Source organism: Molossus molossus, unplaced genomic scaffold (assembly GCF_014108415.1).
Source record: "Molossus molossus isolate mMolMol1 unplaced genomic scaffold, mMolMol1.p scaffold_m16_p_18, whole genome shotgun sequence".
NCBI lineage: Eukaryota > Metazoa > Chordata > Mammalia > Chiroptera > Molossidae > Molossus > Molossus molossus.
The window spans coordinates 8,540,575-8,562,874 of record NW_023425353.1 but is presented as its reverse complement, the minus strand read 5'-3'; the positions used below and the strand labels follow the sequence as shown (position 1 = coordinate 8,562,874).

Below are 22,300 nucleotides of genomic sequence, written 5' to 3'. Positions count from 1 at the left end.
GCTTCTAAATTTTACTTAAAAAACAGGCTGTGGACAGGATTTGGCCCAGGGGCTGCCCTTTGCCAAAAGATAACTAATCAAGCAGGAAATCTATCTTCCTGTCTAGCAAAGCCCTATCTATCTACCTAGGTGAGAGTTCTGTGATATGAGGTTTGTTCATTCTAATGCTGGGTAGGCTATTAGAATTAACACAAAATCATTTTAAGATTTGGGTGAGAGGAGGTGCTTAGATCACTATCATAAATCTAACCTTGGGGTTCCTTACACCTACTTTTAAGATAAGGGAGAGCAAGACTTCAACAGGGTCAGCAGTGTACTTACAATTCAAAGAACGCAGGGTGCTCAGAATGAATTGCCAAACATATCAAAATAGAGCTAAGCAGAAGCAATGAGGAAATTAGGCCACAGCACAGAAACACCTAGTATTGATTGAGCTACAAACCGTAGTTTGATTATGGCCCATAAGGTAGAAGCAAGCCTCCCCGAGCTTTTCATTTCTCATACATGCAGCGATACTAGGAGGTATCATCGCTGTAGAAAGGAGGGCCCAGCACCAAGAACAGTCAGAGAGAGCGAGAGAGAGAAAGAGAAAAAGTTGAACATTTAGATTCCCTATAACAAAGAGGAAAGAAAAAAAAAACTGCATTTGTTAACATAGGGCAAAGAGAGTTTATTTGTCCAGTTAGACGTCTAAGGCAACACTCAAATAAGGCTGCAGAAACCGCAATCAGAACAGTGACGTTTTTAGACAGCCATATAAGGTGACTCGAGGACCCAGACAATAGATGCATCCTTTTTTCTTTTTTTTCAAACAACTGGAACAATGACAGGCTGGCATAGGAGAGCATTAACAATTAACAACAAAAGAACAAAGTGCCCTCCCTCCCCCCGAAGACCGCGGCAGTTAAATTAAGTACAAAAAACTCATTACAAAAATAGCCTCACAGAGAAGCAGGTTCCAATCAAGTCAGAAAAATATTGGAACTTAACATATTATAACCCATTTGTGACTCTAATCAATAGAATTAGAGAGATTTAGTCCAAATGACACATGGAGACATTACAGTAGCACAACCCTGGCATGTTCAACCCTTCTTGGAAAACCAAGTATATAAATGATCTTTATTTTTAGCCCAAAGAACATTTGTTAGTGTTGGATTTTCATCCTCAGTGCAACAGACATAGGTTTTGAGAGGGTACAGAGGTTACTGATGGTGACTCTCAAATGAAATAGCACATCCAACAGAAGCATAGGGAAGACAGAAAAGGGAGACAATGTTACACAGTTTTAGTGCATCCATCAGTGATTCAATACACAGCACAGCTGTAACATCTTAATGTTGCCAGGCTACCTTCCCCCGTGTGTGGTTGGCCATGTCTAAAGGGGCCTCATCTGATACCCAACCCCCCACCTTGGGCCCATCTTATTTTGCACCTGTATGGATGTCCAACACCTGGGAAGGCTATCCTTCAAAGGAATTATCTTTGTCCTTGAGCTGCACCTGAATTAAGGATCTCATCAAGTCCAAAACACAACTGAGAATTGTGCAGAATGACTTCCAGAAAAGGGGGTGATAACAGATAAAATCCCTAATAAAGGGGACCAACGTATATGGGGACCATTCAATCACAGTTTCTATAGAAACTTTTGTAGACCTTTGGTTGGGAAGAAAAGCCCTACATCTAGGGCATAGATTTTTTAATTTTAAACAAGAATCTCAAATAAATAGGACATAATTTTTATAATATACAATATTTTGCCATGAGGACACTAAGCTATGTAAAGATCATTGCTGTTCAGTCAAATCATGTCTACAGATATGACAAAGGAACTCTATGTATAACCTGGCTTTCCCCACAGGAAAAGGTATAGTCATGTGTTCCCCTCATGATGAGCACTGGGAATCTATTTAATCCTGTATCATTTAAAGACATATGGCTAACATATCAAGAGTTTTGTTTGTTTTATAGTAGTGGGCTCAGGTAGTCTGATTTGGGGCAGGGACCAGAAGTGTTGTATACAGAGCATAAAGGAGGGGAGCAAGGCCCCCAAATCATCTCAAAATTTTACGTCTCGTAAATAAGACATCAAGTAACCACAAAAGAAAAGAGAAAAGAATTGTGCCTCAACATATCACTCAGGAAACCTGCTTTCCTGCTTCTTAAAAGTATAGTCATTTTGTGCTAACAATTGGATCTGAGAAACAGTTTGGCACAGTTCAAACACTCATTCCTTCGCTCCTGGGCGGACTGGACAAAATGTTTATCAGAAGGGGGGCTACAAAGATCTCGTCTCAGGCCCCAGTCCACGTAAGCAAGCAAAAGGATGAAATGTGCAGAGATTTCTGAACAAGCGAGGCAAATAATCACAGGGTGCGAAAGGCTGGTAAGACACTGGTGAACAGGGGCAACAAAAAGACTTCCTGCTGCAGTTCTGGAGACAGAGTCATGGGGTCATGCCAGGGAAGGAAGGAATGTTTTCATAGTTTGACCCACCATATTCTGGTACTGAGCCGTCTCCCCGCTTCAGAGACAGACGCACTCTGCGTCCACCATTCTTAATCAGTTCTATAGCCCGAGAATGCTTCATGTTTTTGGTGGTTTCACCATTGATCTCTAAAATTTCATCACCAATCTGTCCAAAGGAAGAGAGAACAAAGTGAGAACATCACAAAACGGTTTCAATGGCTACTGAGGTGCTTTAAGATGTAAAATTCTTTCATTTCTTGATTTCCCAAATATTTACTGAGTATATGCCCGAAAATCTTCTATTGCTTAGGATGCAGAGTGAACAATCAAACAAAACAAACAAAACTTCCTGCTCTGATAGAGATGACATTCTAACGGGGGAAAATACATGTATGTGAGATAGTGTAAGTGCCAAGGAAAAAATAATAAAGCAGTAGGGGAATATTAATTACTGAACGAAGGAAGATGTGGTAAGTAGCTTCCAGGACGGCCCCAGGGATCCCCACCTCCTTGCATTCACATCCTGGGTAATCTCCTTCCCTTTGAGTGCGGGTTGAAATTGATGACTTGCTTCTAACAAACAGAATACGGCAAATGTGATGACAGGTCAGTTCAAAGATAAGGTTACGCCCTGATTCTGGCTTCTCTTACTTGCCCTCTCCCCCTTGTTCACTCTGCTGTGAGCTGCCCTGTGGAGTCCACGCTGAGGACACCAGGGAGGGCTGAGGCCAGCAGCCCCACAGGCACTGGCCCCGGTGAGTCAGCCGAGCAGCAGGTCCTTCCCCAGCGGAGCCTTCGGAGGAAAAGGCAATCCGCTGGATATGCTGACTGTAGCATTTCCTATGGGTCAGGGCTGCTCCAGGCACTGGACATAGAGAGTAATAAACAAGACAGACCAGATCCTTGCTCTCATGGAGGTTATATTCTAGAAGGTAGAAGAGAAGCACTGGACTTTAAAGCCTTGAATTTGACTCCTATCACATGTTGGCTAAGTGACCTTGCTCAAGTCCTTTTAACTGTAAAAGGAGATACTATCCCATGCCTACCAAGCTGACGGTGTCAAATCAGATAATACATGTAAGTGTGTTGTGATCTATACAGCATCATACAAGACATCATGACCATGGTATTTCATTCAATCAGAAACTTTTAAGTGAGTGAAGATGTGGACAAGCATATTCCATGTGTTTGAAATGTAAACAAAAGGACTATATACCACTGTATCTCGACTCGTGTAGGCACAGATTTTGCATGTATGTGCATGAAGAAAGGATGCACAGGAAACAAGTGCAGTTTCATCCTGGAAACTGTATTTTTACTCTGTACCATTTTTCACTGATTAATTTTTTTACACCAGCTACATGATCCACTTTCTTAATGGGGAGGTAAAAAAACTCGTTAAAAGTTCAATCTGAAAAATCAAGATAGTGTCATAAGTACAAGTATTAAGTTCCCTATTCTTGGTCACTTTTTCTGCTCAGGCCCAATTTTATTCACTTTCTTCTTTTCCTGACCTGACTCCTGATTTTTTTTAGAGCTCGCTGCCAATGTGCTTCCCATGTGTGTGTCTCAATCTATGTGACCCATTTGTATGTAACGTGCCGATGAGTTTTCTTTCTTCGGTCATCTAATCTGCCCAGGAGAGCAACACAGTCATATGCAATAACAGATATTAGGTATCTAAACAGAGCAGAGTGGACTTTTTGCATTTGTGTATTTGAATTTTGTAGCTTTGACTATGACAGAGTGACCCTGAATGTTCATGCCGTGGAGTAACTGTCTCTTTGCTGAGGCAGAGTCGACACTCCTGAAGCGAGGGCAAGATGGCTGGTGACCAGCTAGAGACCCCTGGAGCTCACCACTCAGAACCTACAGAACTACAGGACTTTCTGCTGGCTAAGCATCCTGGTACAGCCCGAAATTCCTGGGAAGTGCTATGTCTGCCTCATGAAATTAAGTATAACAACTATGGAAGTGGGATTCAGAAAATATCTCCTTTAATAAATTTGTAAGTCATTTTAATCCTCCATTCAACCTCGAAGAGTTGAAAGGTTTCCCCTGCCTTTAGCTTCAGGGGGAGACTTGCTCTAGGGTGGGAGTCATGCATTTTAAGTGTCCTGAAGCTACAGAAGACATAATTCTCACGAAGAAGGCTCTAGCCATATCATGTCAAAAAGTCACTGCGCAGGATGTTATTTACCTCTACTCCAGACTCCTCGTCTGACTTACCCTCATCTTTCCACATCTTTCTGCAGGCCCATCCTCTGCTAAGCGCAGAACATAGAGGTCCATGTTGTACTCTCGGCCCCCTCGAAGACTAAAGCCAAATCCCTTGGCTCCTCTTTCCAGCTCCACAGTGTAAAAATCCTGTTCCTATTTCAAGAAATTAAGTGTAATCATTCAGGGAGAACTTATATCCACACGTTTCTCTTCCTCTCTTCCCAAACATTCTCTATTATGCTGATTTGACCAAAAGGCACAATCACTATCCCCCTGTTGGTGAGTCTCAGCTGTTTGCTAATATCCATTAACCTGAGAAGTCTGGAGACCCAGAATTTGAAGACATTCATGAGTGTGCCTACAGAATGCACACATTAAAATTTAATCAGTGAGGCTGCAACTCGCCATTGATGGCAGAAAAGTTCATTACATAATACCCTGCACATTGCTGGCTGTTCCTTCCACCTTGCCACCCAAGCCGGAAAATGTCAGCAGTGTCCACTGTTAAGGTGTTAAAAGGCTCAGAAGGCCAGTAAGAACGGCTCTTGTTTAAGTCTGCGTCACACAATGTTTCCCATTTGCTTCATCGATTATTTGTGCACCCACTCGGTGGGTCCCACGTGAAATCCACAAGTCTGAGAAACACCTTAAGAAAAGGACACTTTCTTGGCATAAATCCAGTTATGAACACCACGAGGAGGTAGCAGCTGTTCTGCTCGTCTCCTGGTCACCAACTGCAGATTTTTATTTTGTTTGCCACCCCCACCCCCGAAAAGGATGTCTAGGAATGCTTTTCAGAGGTAATAAAATAAAATGTCATTTCCTAGACAGTCAAATGTGGTGACGTATTTGGCATATCCCCTCACAAAAGGCCATTTACTGTAGTTAAGGTGCCTTGTAAAAGACATCTAGTAAAAAGGGCTTCAGACAGCTGGAAGGAAACGCACAGAGCAAACGAGGGAAAAGAGAAGCGGCCTCACCTGTGTTGCCTGGGGTGCTTTGAACTCAAACTGAGCTTCCAGCTTTGGTTTGGTGGTATTCCTGCCAAAGTGAGAGAAATAAACATGAAAGCAACCTGTGGAGAAACTGAGAAAGAACCAAGGCCGAGTGTCCTCATGCCAGGGGTTACTTTTCCCCCTTTAAACAAACAAACGAAACCAAAGCCAGTCTGACCTGGTCTCCGGGGCCCCTTGCTGGGAAGGGGCATGTGTGGTGGTGATGGTGGCGATCTTCTCTGCGCTGGTCAGCAAGGTGGCATTCGAAGACTCTGTAGGATGAGACGGAGCATAACGAAATGAGTGCCCCAGAGAAGACACTGTCCCGCGGGGAGGGGTGCCGAAGCCCCACATCTGAATGACAAGCTGGGCTTGTCTGTCATCTTTTCAAGCAGTTCTGACTTGAATTTCTAAACAATTTAGAGTTTAAAGAACCATTTTAAGATATTCTATGATGTGAGCCATGTATACCCCGTTACCCTTCTCCCCACTAGACACCCCCACAAGTAAAGAGTTTGTCCAAGAAAATGCTATTCTGGAATGGAAGCCAAGACTGATGTTTCTCACTTGTCCCTGCCACTTAAAAATGACAGTCCCATCAAAGCACTGGACCACACCAGAAATATTTCCCAGAATTTTACAGGCTCATAATAAATATCTTTCCTAACATTTCCTGCAATTTATTGGCAATATTTAGTATGTTTAATTTCCTTAGGTGAATATTAAAATTAGAAGTGTGCTAACATCTTGTTAAACACACACCATCTACTTTCTTCCCCACTGCTTTTAATGAAGTGCAACTGATACGTGGAGTTCTTGATAGACCTCATCTAAGAAATGAGTTTTAAAACTTGCATTTGGTAGAGCCAGAGTGTGTAAATATAAGTTGTATAAATCATGAAGCCACCCTAACATAATAAATGATTATATCCTTATGTAAATTGTCTTTATTCTCCACTAACCACATTCATAAGCAACTTCATCAATCTCTAGAAGTACGGAGATGCAGATGTGGAAAACATCCGTAGGCATACCTACACTGCACAGCAACACACATTAAAGGTGAGTCCTTCCTATAGTAGTGGTTATACATTCTGTTACAAATTATTTCTCCATTATGATTAAGGCAGCTAGCAAGCAACAATAAGCAAGCTGCACTTAAATATTTTTTTAGGTGGACAGTTTGGAACATGGCATAAATTTCCTATTCAAGAAAATGCTCAGTATGGTGGTTAGAGTGTAAGATTGGACTGTAGAGGCCTGTTCAGCTCCCAGTGTGCCAGGAAGTCTGGAACTGGAGGCGCTGCAGCATGCGAGCTACCCACCGTGTGGCAGCCTCTATGGGGAGCGTGCTAAGCAGTCACTGCAGTCGTGGGTGAAGAGCCGTCCCTTGAATCCAGTCACTTGTGGTCTATCTCCCATGTGTTATTTTTGTTACATATGGTTGTTAAAAGCATGTTTGGAACATCATGGGCTTGAGACTTAAACCCAGGTTCAAATTCTCCTTTCCCCACTCGTTAGCTGTGTGACTTTTTTCCTCATCTGACAGGAAGGGACAATGATATCAATCCCCTTCTCCTGGACCTGCGATACAGTAAACACTCATACACATCTACTGAAGTATGGCCCTAGCTGTGCTTCAACTTTTTATTTATTGCTATGGAACTTGTATAAATTATTTAAATTCTTTGCAAAATGAGTTGAAATATGTTTTAACAGTTTGTATTCCAATCATAAAATCCATGATTATTACAGCTAAGGTACAAGATTAATAAGAAAATGTAACTTGCCCTGGCCAGGTAGCTCAGTTGTTTGGAGCATCATCCTGTGTACCAAAAGGTTGTGGGTTCAATTCCCAGTCAGGGCACATACCTAGGTTGGGGTTCAGTCCCTGGTCTGGGCGTGTACAGGAGGCAACTGATTGATGTTTCTCTCTCTGTCTTTCTCAAAAATCTATAAAAAAGCATATACTTGAGTGAGGATTAAAAAAACAAAAACAGCCCTGGCCGGTTTGGCTCAGCGGTTAGAGCGTCGACCTGCGGTCCTGAGAGACCCGGGTTCGGTTCCCGCTAAGGGCGTGTACCTCGGTTGCAGTTTGTCCCCGGCCCTGGTTGGTCGTGCGGGTGGCAGCCACTCGATGTGTCCCTTTCACATCGATGTTTCTCTCTCTCTGTGTTCCTCTCTCTCCCTCCCACTCTACCTGAACAGAAAGATGGGAAAGTGTCCTCGGGTGAGGATAAAAAAAAAAAAAAAAAAAATGTAACTAGATCCAATTAACTGAAATGTGTCTCTCATTTATGCGTCAGGACAATGTTTCTCACGATCTGTTTCGCCAAATGTTTTACAGATTCTGAGGGCAAAGGAACCTGGGGCCACTTAAGGGTGAGAAATAAGAGGTGATACAGAGAGAAATGTTTCTGCAGATCTGTTTGCTTTTTGCCATGGACTCCTCAGAGCTTTTTAAAAAAATCTTCACCCAAGGACATGTTGACAGAGAGGAGGGGAAGGGTGGTGTAGAAAGAAACATCGATGTGAGAAACATGGATTGGTGGCCTTCCATAGGTGCCCTGACTGGGAATCGAACCAGCAACCTTTTGGTGCATAGGACGATGCTCAACCAACCAAGCCACTCTGGCCGGGCTCTCAGAGCCTTTAAACATGTCAACATGCACTGCGACCCTCTGAGTTGGGGAGGTGGGCTTCTCAAGTTTATTGGGAGCCAGTTTAGCATAATGGTAAGAGGTCAGACTCTAGAGTCAGACTATCTGGCTCTGTATCCCAAGCTCTGCAATTTACTGGCTGGGATGTAAGCAAAGGTACTTCAACTTTCTGTGCCTCAGTTTCCTCCACTGCACACCTGGGGAGATGCATCCCAGAGAACTGGAGCAATAATGTGTGACAGTGCTGGAACATCAAAACTGCCCCCAAATGAGTATGTGCTTTACTAGTAGCATGTGTTTATTACTGTTATCATCACATTAAAAGCAAGTTTTTATGACTGCAGTTAACGGGTACAACCGAGATGATAACTGGAAGACATTCACCCAGCGCCCACTGTGTGAGCGCGGAGGGCTGACCGCACAGCCTCTCCCTGCGCCTCACCAGCAGCTTCCTAAACACATGTATCGGGCCTCTCAAAAACCTGATATTACTTGCTGTAATTAATTTTCTGGAAACTCTCTGGGAAATCACAAGATTGTTCGGGCTATGGGGAAATCATAATCAGGATACCAAAAAGGATGTTTCCTGGTAATTAAGATGATCATAGTTACTGTGTACAGCTCCCCTTCAGAGTGCTTCTGTGTTTCTGTAGCCAGTTTCCCAGGCGGCTCAGATCTCATACTCAAACACTTTTTATATTTCTGCTGCTTTCAGGATTGCTGAGATATAACAGATAATTACCCAATACGCATATAAACAGACCTATTTTATTAATTGTTCTATCCTTCATTTGCTATTTTTCACCTATTTATATGCAAATCTCTTTGGGTCAAAGCTAAACTTTAAGCAATTTAAAAATTAACATTTAATATGCAAATGCCTATTTGAGCTCCCTAAATTTTCTAGTTTTTATTAATCTATAAACAATCACAATGTCCTAATCATTTGCAACATGCCCAGATCTGTGCTAAGTGTATTATCACATGCATTATTTCATTTACTTCTTACAACTCAACGAAACAGGTGCCGTTAGTCCCCCCATTCTACAGATGGAGACACGGAGGCTTAGAAAAGGCAGGTAACATGCCCAAGGTCACCCAGAGGGCAAACGGAGGCACTGACAACTTTTAAGTCTTCTTCAGTTAGAATTAAACCAAAAGTTTAAGTGCTGAAATTCTCTCTAGCTCTTTAAATTGCAGAAACGAAGCCCACTGTCACAAATGTATAGCTCGTCCAAAGTGAAGTGTACCCCACCACAGGAAGAACAGAAAGGGAGAGCCTGAGGGCAGGTAGGCTCCCGCAGCAGCACTATGGAGGGCTGTCCATGCATCTGGCTTTACACTCCAAGGCAGATGGCCAGATCGGCAGTTTTTATGATAAATTCCAGAAAATACCCGACATCCTTTACTAAACAGTGTTTACACCTGCTTTAGCTCCCACAGAGCAATGAGAATGGACATTATTATACTTTGCATGGCAATCCTGCAGCAAGAAGAGCACGCGAGTGTGACCCTCAGGCCCCATCACGGTGTCGTGCCAGATCAGGGCCCTGACTTCGGACAGGAGCGTCGACCTGGGGTCTCAGCGGAGCTCCGCCGCAAGATTCAAATTCTAACCTCGCTTCCGTGGTGATAGCCTTAGCCTCCCTCGGGGAATCCACATTACAAAGCCAAGCAAGTCAGCAAAGGGCACAGTCATTCCTTTCATAAATATTGTAATGCACAAACACATATGTAATAAGTATCTGAAAGAAGCCTCTGAAAAATTGAATCCCATCAATATTTGAAAAGCTCTGGGAGATTTTGTAAACATGTATGGTTGGAACCCTGTTCCTTTTGCCTGAGCCTATGCCAGCATCATATCCAGGGAGCCGTCTATAGAGATAAACTCACTATTCTGTGCCTTGGCCAAGGAGACAGCAATACCTGTGTTGCCAAGCCCTATCTCCTATTTAAGCAAATACTTTGAATCAGTGTGATCAGCAGTACAAATTTATGATCATAATATAAGTACTATATTTTTAAGCTCATAAATATTCTCATTATCTTGACCTTGATCCAGTTTGAGGGTCCCATGTTAGCCTGGATCAGTCAGGGTCTGCCCTATCTGAGTAAGGTCTCATGCCCATCCAGACTTCACAGGGTATCTCCATGCAACACAAGTGGTAGGAAGCATGTGTGGTTGACTTTTCAGATTTCAAATGCAGATTCAGTATTTCCAGCTATTCTCTGGGCATTTCTGTGGTGTCATTATGTACTTCCTACCCCTTACCTTACAGGAGAAAAGTTCTGAGATAATAAAAGCAGAGACAGTGAGGACTTCCCTGATCTGGGCCTGTCCAACATCATCTGTGAAGGTAGGCCTTCCAGCGACACGATGTCAGAGAGCTTTTATTGGAGGGGCTGGCAGAGAGCCGGAGAAGGGGGCGGGGAAGAGGAGGGAGGAGGCAGATGAAGAGGGGGAAGACGATGAGGAGGAGGAAGATGACGACAAGGAGGAGGGGAATAAACTGGGAGGAGGAGCAGAACGAGGAAAACTACAGATCTAGGTAAGTGAAGTTGGAGGAAAAAAAGAAGGACAAGAAAAAGAATTAGGTAGCATGAGTAAGATAAGGAAGTGGGTCAGAGTGGGTTCCAAGGACGTCCAACCAAGACTGCATCCCCCTGAAGTGCACCCAGGGTTCTGAGAACAGCTCTTTGGAGAAGATGGTTTCTAAAGCTCTTAGAAACCATCCTGATTAAGAACTTCAGTCTTCTCATGAAACAAACCGTTTCTGGGCTCCCTGACGAATTAAACATTAAAGCGAAAGATCTGAAGGAGACCAGAGGCCCCTAACACAGAGCAAATCAACAAAGGATACAATCATTTCCCCCCTACCATGTCTAACACTTTCACAGAGAACAAATGGAACAACCATGAATTTCACTTGTCTTCTAGGCGTTTGCAAAAGCCTCCTGTTCTGGGTTTCTCCAGCATCCTTCCAGAAATCTAAGTCCCCTGACTCAGCTCTAATCTCTAAGAAAGCAATTTTTGGCCCCAGTTAAAAGATGAGTATCACAAATCCACCCTCTGCCAGACTTGATTGCCTTCTCCTGGCCTCCAAAACTTCCCAAGTAACTGATGGAGAGTTTTATTACCATGGTAATGAATTCTTATAGTGTCTTCAATGAAATCACATCCTCAGCCGTGCATCAGACCTTAACTATATCGTATCAATGTCAATGTTTACTTTTTTCTAACCAAGACAGCCCGAATTTTACATTTTTGAAATATTCAAGTCTTTAAAATGTCTTTTTATTGACAACTGTTTCTGGATAATTCACCTTGCGTTATATTTTCTGGTGTTCAGGTTTTCCAAAAATTATTTTCATTTCACTTTTTAAAAATTAAGTCAATACCTACTATGTGCACGGTGTAAGTGGCTTCTGCATATTCCTGCCTTTCCTGCCTTCAGGCTCTTGCTAAGCCCTTCCCTCACGGAGTTCCTTTTCCTTTCCGTTCCTTTCCTTTTCCCTTCCCCTTCCCTTTCCTTCCTGTTTTGCATATTCTCATTTCCACATTAAGACTGACCAGTAAGTCAATTCCTGTGTCCTGTTCTTTTGAATTAGCATTTTAAAATTTCTCCATGTGTCTAAATTTATACACTATGTTTGGCTCTCTCAGCCATTTCTTACTTACTTTTTCTGACTTGCTTCATCCTTTCCATTAGGAGCCTATGTTCTACCACCTTGTTCTAGCATCTTTTCTAAACTGTAACAGCCTTCCACAATGGTGAACTGCTGGCGTGGCCTCCAGACCAGATGGTCTACTGCCTGTGTGTGAGGCTGAAGGAGAGCATCTGAGGAGCTGGTTTTTCCTCAGCCTTCGCGATAGGGTATTTTTGGTACAGAGAAAATTCTCTGTTCTTGGAACTAACAATTTTCAATATTATTGTTCAATTTTAGATTTACTTTTTCTGAAAGGCACAGTCCATACTACTCAAATTTTAAACTATAAAGTTCCTTTTCTAACCATTTGTATATAAAAATATTCATTTGGTGAACTGCACTTAGATAAACATCTATTTTTTTGTAAATTTTACACACCAGTGGCACAGAATTTTTATCACACTAGCTCCATAAAACCACATTTCCTCTTGAGTATATATTTACTTTGTCATGTGAGAGCAAGAATGAAGGAAGAGACACGGAAACATTCTGGGACCAGCATCAGTTTCCTCCTGAGAGCCAAATCTACTTCGAGTGTTGTCAATACTCAGGACTTCATTCTCTGAGGATCTACACTTAGTGACAATGTATCAGCTTCATTTTTATTAAATGTGAGTAAGATCATGAGTATTGCTATTTTGGCTGGATAACTCTCTATTATGGGGGCTGCCCAGGGTACTGTGGATGTTCAGAAGCATCTCAGGGTCTACATGTCACATGTCATTAGCACTCACTCCAGACGGCACCATGTGTCCTGGGGCGGGGTGGGGAGGGGATGCGGGCGGGCAGGGGTGAAGGGAATCACCACTGCTGAAAAAGAACTAAAGATTTGACTTTAACCAACTAACCAAACAAGAGTAGGCCTAGTTTAATGTACACATAAACTACAATTAAATAAAAAATATAGATTTAATTCTATTTTCATTCACATGTAAAAATGAGAAACAAATCAAGGATGCACGAACCCTAAGACTCTCCCAATTAAATAAAAAATTCCATACATTCACTTATTCTGAAAAAGCATTACTGGCTCTGCACTGTCACGGTGTAGATTTCGTGATGTCACCATATTATACAGTTAAATTGTAGTAACTGTTTAAAAAAAAATCCTTAGTGACTTCCAGATAGAACATCAGGAGATCTTTACCACCTGTGATCAAGCTATTTTATTATTTTAAAGCCAAGGGCACCAAAATCAAAATAAATTGGGGAAAGCTGAAGATTTTCTGAAATGTTTATATCTGCAGCAAGACAGGTATTAAGGGCCAGAGGATTAAGTCAAGAGGGTGAGGTAAAGGTTTAGTAACAAAATGGCTCACATTTGTTTGATGGATACGTTCAGTAAGGGTTGGATAAGGCTGCCTCTAAAAAATCAACCCTGTTCAATTACATGAACACTAATGACAGAGAGATCAAGAGATAGAGATACAGAAAGAAAGATACAGACAGAGACAATAGGTATACTTTACCATCCCCGGGAATGATGCGGAGGGTAACTGTGTTTCCCGCTTCCTTGATTAGGTTGACAATGTCTGAATGGGACTTGTTGGTGATGGAACATCCATTTACTGCCAAGATCCGGTCTCCTACTTTCAGCTTGCCACAGCGGTCAGCAGGGCTCCCCTCAATAATCCGACCTATTTTGTGAGGCATAGCCACACATGCATTGCCTGCTTTGATATTGAGTTTCAATTTTTTTAAAGTTACGTGGGAATATAGTACAGGGAGGAGAAAAAGGGTTGAAAAGGGAAAGAGAAGGTTAAGTGTTAATTAATTAAAGCAATAAGCAAATGTTATTAAAGGAGAGCTCTGCGCCCATGGTCAAAACATTGGCAACACTCAGGGCACCGTGTGCGAGGCTGCTGCCCTGCCCTGCAGGCATTTCCCCATTCAAAAAGAGGGAAACCCCGCTCCTCTCCTTAAACCAATTAGAAAATTTGGGATACTTAGCAACTTCAAAGATTCTCAAGAGCCCCCAAATAACTTGCCATTGGCTTATTTTGGGGCTTCAAATGTGAAACCCAGGGCTGGGCTGGGTGTTTTCCCCACTCTGTGTTCACGTCACTTCGCTTTTGCCACCTGTTGTTTAAGCTTCTGCCAATGTTTTGTTCTTTCTCCGTTTAGAAAGTAATCACTGGGAGTCTGGCGAGGCACGAGTCTGCTGGCACCAACAGTTCAATCTGAGAACTCCTACTGGACACACACTCTGACTTCCTGCCTTCTCCCCAGAAAGAGGAGAGCTTTAAAAAAACACGAGCCAGGGAAGCCCCCAACCTTGACACCTATCTTTGCTTTTATGACCCTTGCTCAACCATCCTGTCTCATGTGCTGTCAGGGTAGGGCTCAAATGACTCATGAGCTCTGAATCATTCTCCATCCTCATGAAAATCCCCTCAAAGGAATATGAAAATCTAGGCTGAGGACAGTGATCCAAAGCTAGGTTCAAATCATTCCTCAACTCTGTTCCTTTAGACATTTCCTTCGTCCTTATCAGTTACTACCGATCCAAAATACGAAAGCCAGGAAGAGTGCATTTGAAGAGGAAGGTTTATTTGCACTTTGAGGGAATCCATGTCTCAACCAAGAGCATTGCTAACTTCTAAGGAGAGGTGGAAAATTGGCTTCCACGCCTGACACAGAGTTTCCAGCTAATCATAGATTTGGTTTCAAAATTTCTTATGCACATTCACCTATTTTGGGAATTTTTCTTTCTGGGGACTCTGAAGATAGCGATGCAGTTGGGCCACCTTTTAGAAAGGGTGACAAAACTAACATGGGAGACACTGAAACTGAGTAGGCTGTTCCAGCATCATCTGGACCTTGAGGATAAAATGTGTGCAAAAATGAACGGTAAGTCCTTTGAATGTCAGCATATTTGCCTGGGTTTGTATTAGTGGATGTAACATTAGGGCAAAATATTTTTTTAAGGAATTTAAAGAGGTTTTATGGGTTCTAATAGGCAGGAGTGGTGGAAAGCTTCCACACTCCAAGCCAGAGTCTCAGTTAGGTCAGCCCGGCCCCAAGGACAAGTCGCAGGAGAAAGGCCTGGAGCAGCAGGTATGCAGAAAGCCTGCACAGCGCGGAGAAGTCTCGTGCAAAGTATTAGGGAAAGTTTAATGCATTCGTCGTAAGACCCAGAGGAAAACAAAGACCAATTGTGAGTAAAGACATTCAATATTCATTAAATAACACACAGCCTCCCTCCTGACATACCTGCTACTTCCTTCTAGAAAGTGAAACTGAGAATTCTGAAATCCTGAGATCATCAAAGGGCGCATAGGGACAGTCTGAATGTGGAGCTGAAGAAAATAACTGGGGAGTTCTCACGCCCCCTGCCTTTCTTTTTATTTTCAAATTAAGTAGAAAACTCTCCAAAACTAACTTTAAAAACAAAACAAAAAAACCCTTGCTGTGATGTCATGTCACCCACCCATGACATGGATTATTAAGTAGCACTGTTAGTAAAGAGTGCTTGTTACTGCAGCCACACATGCACAGACCTGCTGACTCATGTCTCCTCATGGACAAACCTTAGGAAACCGGCTTTAGCAATAAGCAATGGGCCATCTGGGGGGAAGGGGGTTCTGCAGAAGCACAAAGCTGAAGGGACTGCTGGCCTAGCTGACCTTAGCCAGGAAGTGACCTGGGCCCCAGGCCTCAGACTCCTTGTGGATAAGTCATTTGGGGGTAGAGCCAAAGTAAATTTCAAAGCCTGCACAGCCCTTCTGGCCTCCCATCATATTCCATACTAATCAACAAATGTGCTTGGGGAGTAACAACTGACTTGATCCCAGGAAGGTGTATCATTCTTGGAGCACATGTTTGTAATCCACTCAATCGGAAGCAGATTCATAGATTACTAGTTCCTGGAATCCTCTGGGCTCCTATTTGTCTCTGCTGGTAAACCCAGCGGAGTTCACCTGCGAGGGTGGAAATGGAGTTTCTCCACATTCTGCGGAAACTGCCAACACCTGGGTCAGACGCCGCACTCGCCCCTGCTAGAATCCAAGGGCAACGAAGACAAATGACTCTCCGATTTTAATTAGATTGTTAACCAGGCAAAGGTGAAAACTAGTATTTAAAATTAAAATCAGAAAATTTCAGGTGGGGACCAAGTAGAGAAAGGACACAGATAGGGTGGGAAGGGCATTTCGTGTTTTAGCTCCTTACACCGCCCTAGGCTGCTTCGGAAGACTCGTGAGCTTCGGAGGCTGCTGCTCTATTTCGCGGGCAGGAACCTCTCCCTCCGCCGCGGAGGGTCCTGCAAATTCCACGCAGCCCGCACGTCTGCGGCCGCAGCCCGGAAACCCCGGGTCAGGCGGGGCCAGCACTCACCGAAGGTCGTGCCCGCCTCGGGCCGGCTCACGGACGACACGATGACGAAGCCGAAGCCCTCGTTGTCCCCGCGCCGGATCTCCACGTCGTAGGGCTGCACCGCGCTGCCCACGCCGCTGCCGCCGCCGCCGCCGCTGCCGATGCCGCTGGTGCTGCCGCTGCCCGAGCTCACGGTGTTGAGCGAGTTCTGGCTGCCCTGCGGGGTGCGCTTCTCCTCCGTCAGCGAGGCGGGCTGCGTGCTGCTGTGGTGCGACGAGGCGGGCGACGGCACCTCGGGCTCCGCCTTGGGGGCTGCGGGGAGGCACGCCTCAGGGACGGGCCCCCCCGCACCTGCGGGAGCTCAGGGCGGACCTGGCCCACACCCCAGGAACCCCAGCGGCTTCCAGAAGGTATTTGCTTTTCAGTTTCTACCGACCCCGAATCGCGTCTCATGTCCAGCACATTCTAATGAGCGCCACTCCGGGCCCGGTTCCCCTCTGCGAGATCTCCGGGCACCGCCCGCTGTGGCCCGCACCACGGCGGCTTCTGCCTCGGAGATGCTCCGCGGGCCACTGGCCCAGGCCCCGTCCCCTCGGCCTTCCGGTCGGGCAAGAGATTCTAAATGGACGCGACCTCCCTACGGCCGCGGGGTGGGGTTCCTGCCGCCACCTGTCGAGGGGTGCGTCCTGGCCTCTGAGGCCGGTGGTCTAGTCTGCACACCCCGCATACATCACTCCCTCAGAACTCGTTTCATGAAAGGCCCACTCGCCCGCTTTGTCAGGGACGGGGGACAGCTCTCCACAGCAGCCACACGTGTGGGAACCAACTTCCGCTTCGTCCAAAGCAGAATGCCTGTTCAGCTTTTGGATAAGACTGCATTTATTTTGGAAAGCCGCTCCTCTCATAGATTTATTTTTTATTATAGCAAAATACAGAGAATACAAAAGGTATCCTTTTAACTATGTTTAAGTGTAGCGTTTAGTGCATTAAGTACAGTCACACTGTTGTCGGCTGTCACCACCACCACTTCTGACACGGAAGCTCGGGACCTATTCAAGGTCAAGGGACACCCAGCCCCTGGCCGCCACCACTCTACTTCCTGACTATAAAGCCAACTGCCCTCGGTACCTCATACAAGTAGAATTATATAACATTTGTCCCTTTGTGACTAGTTCCATTGTCTTTTCATAGACTTAATATACCTTTGACCCAGAGCTAAAAACCCCCAATAGCTAAGATTTTAAAAATAATTCTGAAATAAACAAAAATCACATTGCTCTACGATTTTCATTTGGGCCAGTGAAGTAACACAGCTTTCATCACATCCCCAAAGCCACTCGGACTGACTGCTCTTGGCTGCGAGGACACTGGGTGAAGGAAGACGAGGGGCCAGAGAGCTCGGGGCCCCACTGGTAACACCGCTTTCCAGGCCGCAGGAGGCAGGACCCCCACGCTGCATCTGACCGCTTCACTGCAGTCATTTACATGCCATTTAAGTGAGTTACACTAGCGTTTGTTTTTTAAAGAAGGTGCCAGTTAATTTCATCTGGTAAGTATGTTTCACTAACATTAAAATTATAGAGAATTCATACTATTTCATATCGCACTCCTTCAGTAATTCAACAACCCTGAATCTGCTCCTGCCTTCTGGGTTCCGTCTTGAATATTTGGAGGTGGGGACTGCGGGCAGGCAGTGTGAGCTGGTGAGTGACCGACTAAATGGCGGTTCTGTGCACGAGTAAACCCTGACTCATGGGAAGGGCAAGAAGGGAATGCTAAAATCTGGAGGCAGCTGGAGAGAGGAGGGACTTCCTGAGGGGGTCACGAGGTGATATTTGAGTTGGGCCAGAAAAGATATGTAGTAATTTGGGAACTCAAGTACTTCAAAACTTGTAGGAGGAAAGAATCAAATATGACCTAGAACCTCTATACCTTTCCTGTACAAGGGGGGGACAAAAAAACTTGCTTTAATACATATGACTGTCAACAATAGAGCACAGCCTAATTTTTGTTCCTTTAATTTGAAGTTACAATTCTCCCGACTGTCATAATGACCTCTTTTGTTGAGAGGTATCATCAAATGAAGAGGACTACTAAGTTCTAGTTGGGGAGGTAATATATTTTCAACTAACCTTCTAGAAGTCTTTGCTGAACAGGTACGAATAGCACATTGAAGTACTTTTGAATGACAGTTTTGCAGGGTTTGAGAGAAGCAAACCATCTGGAAATTCTGAGCTTAGTTACATTTGCAAACAGTTGCTAAAATAGATACTTGAGGAGGTGACACAGGAAGGGTCCTTTTCTATGCAGTGACAGTGCACCGTCTGAAGGAATGAATGAGAAACGTACCTGAAAATACCACTTTACGCCGCACTGTGAGGTTGACATGGCCTTGCTTGGCAGCTTGTTGCATAAGCTGGACCACAAGCTGGTGTGATTTTCCAATTACTGGTGTCCCATCCACACAGATTAATTCATCCCCAGACTTCAGGCGGCCATCCGTATCAGCTGCACCGAGTGGTACGATGTGACCGATATAAATCTGTTGAGTAATTGGATGATGGATAAAACACTGACCTTTTGGTTGGCTAATATACTGATAGACTTCACATCTTTGAGAATATTTTAATTAATTCATCCATTCACTCATTCATGTCTGCATCCATGCCACAAACATGCACCAAGTGCCCACGGACAGCGAGCATTGTGCTAGGTGCCACAGCCGTTCTGAGGTGGTGGAACAAATCGCTTTTTCTTGTTTGGCTCCTTGACACTTATCTGTGGTGATGATTCTCTTTTTCTCTGCAGAAATAAAACACTTTATTCCTTTCATTTGCAATACCCTTCCCTCCTTTTCTGTCTACCTAGGAACCTTTCAGAAAATAACTGCTAATTATAACAGTGATACTACTTTGCTCTAAGCCCTATGCTGCGCCTCACAACAGCAAATGCACAGTAGATCCTATCAAATGAGGGAATAAATCAAGCCAAGTCTGATCTGACACTCGCTCTTCAAGCACCTGCATCCAAGCAGTCTTCATTTAGTGTCTTCCATTCACCATCTGCTCAACTGTAGTTAAAATAGTGGTGCTTTCTCTGCCTTCTCACTAGGCAATAATGCTACAGCTACCTAGTGAGGTATGACATGTATAGTTTACATAAAACTTGGGCAAAAGAGTGGGTACGAGTATGGACCCTGAAATCAGACCCTTTCCAGTCCTTCCATTTACTAACTCTGTGATCTTGGGCAAGTCAATCAACCCCTTTGTGTCTTTATTTGATGATTTGAAAGATGGGGATAAACGAGAGACTGTGTTGAAGTCTCTGGCACAGCATCTGGCAGAGTGAGCACTCAGTAAGTAACAGGTCTTCTGTTGTGATGAGGGAGTTAACGACGTTTCTTTAGTTCTCTTTTCCCCTTTCAAAAGGGTTGTGATGCAATTTATTCTAAAGATGAGGCCCAGAGGTTAAATGTCTCTGACCCTTGTTAGGTCCTTTCTCTCCTTCTGTAGAGATGGGGTCCTACCTTCTCTAATCTCTCATGATGCCTTCCGAAGGGCTCTCAACCCGGTGCTACTCCGTACACAGAACTGGCCAGAGCATCAGGCCATTGCTTTCTTACTTATACCAATTCCTGTTTTGCTTTTTGGTTTCATTTTCTTTGATGGGCAGCTTCCACTTTTCACAAACATGAGCACAAACTTTTACAAAGGATCTGAGGGTCCCTTAGACTTTGGTTGACTTTCGCTTTAATCTTGGCTCTAGAAACCGTCTCTCTGTGTCTATACCCCTCAGAGACCTAGGCCTTCCCACCGATAATTAGTCATCCCCGAGGCAGCAGAAGACAGGAGGCTGGAACTCTGGCAGGATAAAGATAACATCTTGATCTCTGTTACGTTTCAGGTACAACAACCCCCTGGCTACTTCCCCATGAGACAGACAGAGGGACACTGGGACAGACCTCAGAGCTGTCCTCAAGATCTGAAAAAATAATTAATTACCCTTATCTCCCCTCCGACCAGTCTGCTCCCAGCCCAACCCTGACCCCTCACCCACGGTGTCTGTGACTTTGCCCTGCGGAGTCTGTACCCTACCTGCCAGTGGGGAGTTTGCGATCCTGGGTGGCGCACTCGTGACAAAACAGCCAATCTCCCTCCTCTGTGATTCTCGGTGTCTAGTGATTGGCTCTGCCAGCGCTGGGTGGGCAAAATCTGTCTGTTCCCTAACACTGGTCCCTTTTCTCTCAAGAGAAAAAGTCTCCACAAAACCTAAGGAAAAGCCCCACTGCCTGGGATGAAGCGCTCGGTGTGGCACCTCGCTGGACTCGAATCCTGGGCATTTGTTACTGCTGCCAATTTGCTTTGAAGTCTTAGAAAACAGCACTGGGTGTATGTGTGTGTGTGGGGGGGGGGGGGCGAGCAAAAGACTCACAAGTTCCCCTGGTTCATTTCCACCCAGAATCCTAAATCCAAATCCAGTCTCTTTTCTCCAGAGGAAGATGTCCTGTTCTTGGTAATCGGGAACTACAGAGAGGGAGAAAGAAGAGAGAGATTATTTCTCTGATAACAGGAACACCCCTAAGGTTACACAGTAACAGGACCATCACTGATGACACCTGAGCAGATGACAGTTTTCTTAACAGACAAGGAAACGAAACAGTCTGGACGTGTGACAAACAGAGGATGCTGGGCGAAAGCAAACAGTGGGAGTAGTCATTGAGCCCTAAGTTTTTTCAAAGGACTAATCACTGTTTGATAATTCCTAATCAAGCCGAGTCATTATCCCTGACTAAGCCCCAAATCAGCTCTCCTCGTATTGTTGCGAGGGAATTAATTAAACTCTCCGCACGCGTGTCCCAGGAGAGGCGGCAGCGTAGAGTGGACCGGGAGGCAGAGGCTGGCTCTTTGACTCGGAAGGTAAGTCACCTGATCCTCTATCAGCCTAGAAAAAGAGTTTGGGGTAAACAGTGTTCCACTAAAGAACAACAAAATAGCCAAACCACTTCTTTCTCCTTTAAAGTAATCAAGACCAGCTCTGCCGATAATTTAATTTGTTAGATCATTTTTGCCAAAAAAGTTAGTCTTAAATATCCCAATATTTCCAAATTTGCAAAGTTCACTAAGATTTCAGTACTATTACTGAAAAGTAGCCAGCCTTCTATATCTTTAAGATTAATGGTGACAACAAAATTGTTCTGAATCAATGAACCATATTTCATCTTTAAAATGAGTGGCTGACTTCAGAATTTGCCTATAATATTTCAACATTAAAAGAATTACTTTATTGTCCAATTACTTGACATTTTACTTTTAAAACTTAATAGTTCAGGATTTTAAAGTAAAAAAATCTCACTTTTTAAAAGAAAAGCAATTTCCATAAAAACATGCTTACTGGACATGAAATTGTTCTATATACCACTCTGTTACCCAACAAAGGTAATAAAGAAGGGTTATTTCTATTTAATTCTAATTTACTATATAGTGTTTTATAGCCTGTAAAATGACATATCTTTTATTTAAAGAGAAAAAATATAGTTTAGTGGCAGTGAATCTTAAAGATTTTCAAATACTGTTCTGTAGCCTTTCTGGTTTATTTAATTAATGGATTCAGGGCTGGAGCTGTGGGCAGACCTGAGCATTTCGTTCTCATCTTCTCCAAGTCTGCGCAATGGGCAGGGAAGGAGAAGACGGTGTTTACCTTCCAAGTTGGCAGCAATGTCCCTTTCTAGCGACTCACCCTCCAGCTAAAATGCAGTGGATGAGTGTGCCGAGAACGCAGCAGCTAAACAAACAGGTAAGTGCGAGTCAGAGAGGTCTGACTCTGATATTTTTGCCTGAGAATTATATTTTCTTGGGCATGCAGAGGGAATAATCATTTCTTTCTGTTTGAGTATCTGGCTAAAGGGTATTTAGTGTAACAGACTCAGGGAAACAA

The 22,300-nt window shown here is 44.1% G+C and overlaps 1 protein-coding gene across 2 annotated transcripts in view; it reads right to left on the bottom strand.

Annotated features, from left to right (window-relative positions):
• Positions 1 to 22,300, bottom strand: part of MAGI1 (membrane associated guanylate kinase, WW and PDZ domain containing 1) — a 574,287-nt gene that overhangs the window by 2,206 nt on the left and 549,781 nt on the right. The window contains exons 15-22 of one of the 2 annotated variants that reach the window (XM_036266477.1): positions 20,798 to 20,889; positions 18,716 to 18,908; positions 16,388 to 16,678; positions 13,522 to 13,722; positions 5,863 to 5,956; positions 5,670 to 5,730; positions 4,699 to 4,842; positions 2,497 to 2,635 (exon numbers count right to left, since the gene is read on the bottom strand). In XM_036266477.1, coding sequence (XP_036122370.1) covers positions 2,497 to 2,635; positions 4,699 to 4,842; positions 5,670 to 5,730; positions 5,863 to 5,956; positions 13,522 to 13,722; positions 16,388 to 16,678; positions 18,716 to 18,908; positions 20,798 to 20,889 — 1,215 coding nt within the window. Of the gene's footprint in view, positions 1 to 2,446; positions 2,636 to 4,698; positions 4,843 to 5,669; positions 5,731 to 5,862; positions 5,957 to 13,521; positions 13,726 to 16,387; positions 16,679 to 18,715; positions 18,909 to 20,797; positions 20,890 to 22,300 lie in introns of those variants that run through there. The other variant, XM_036266478.1, reaches the window with a different exon arrangement.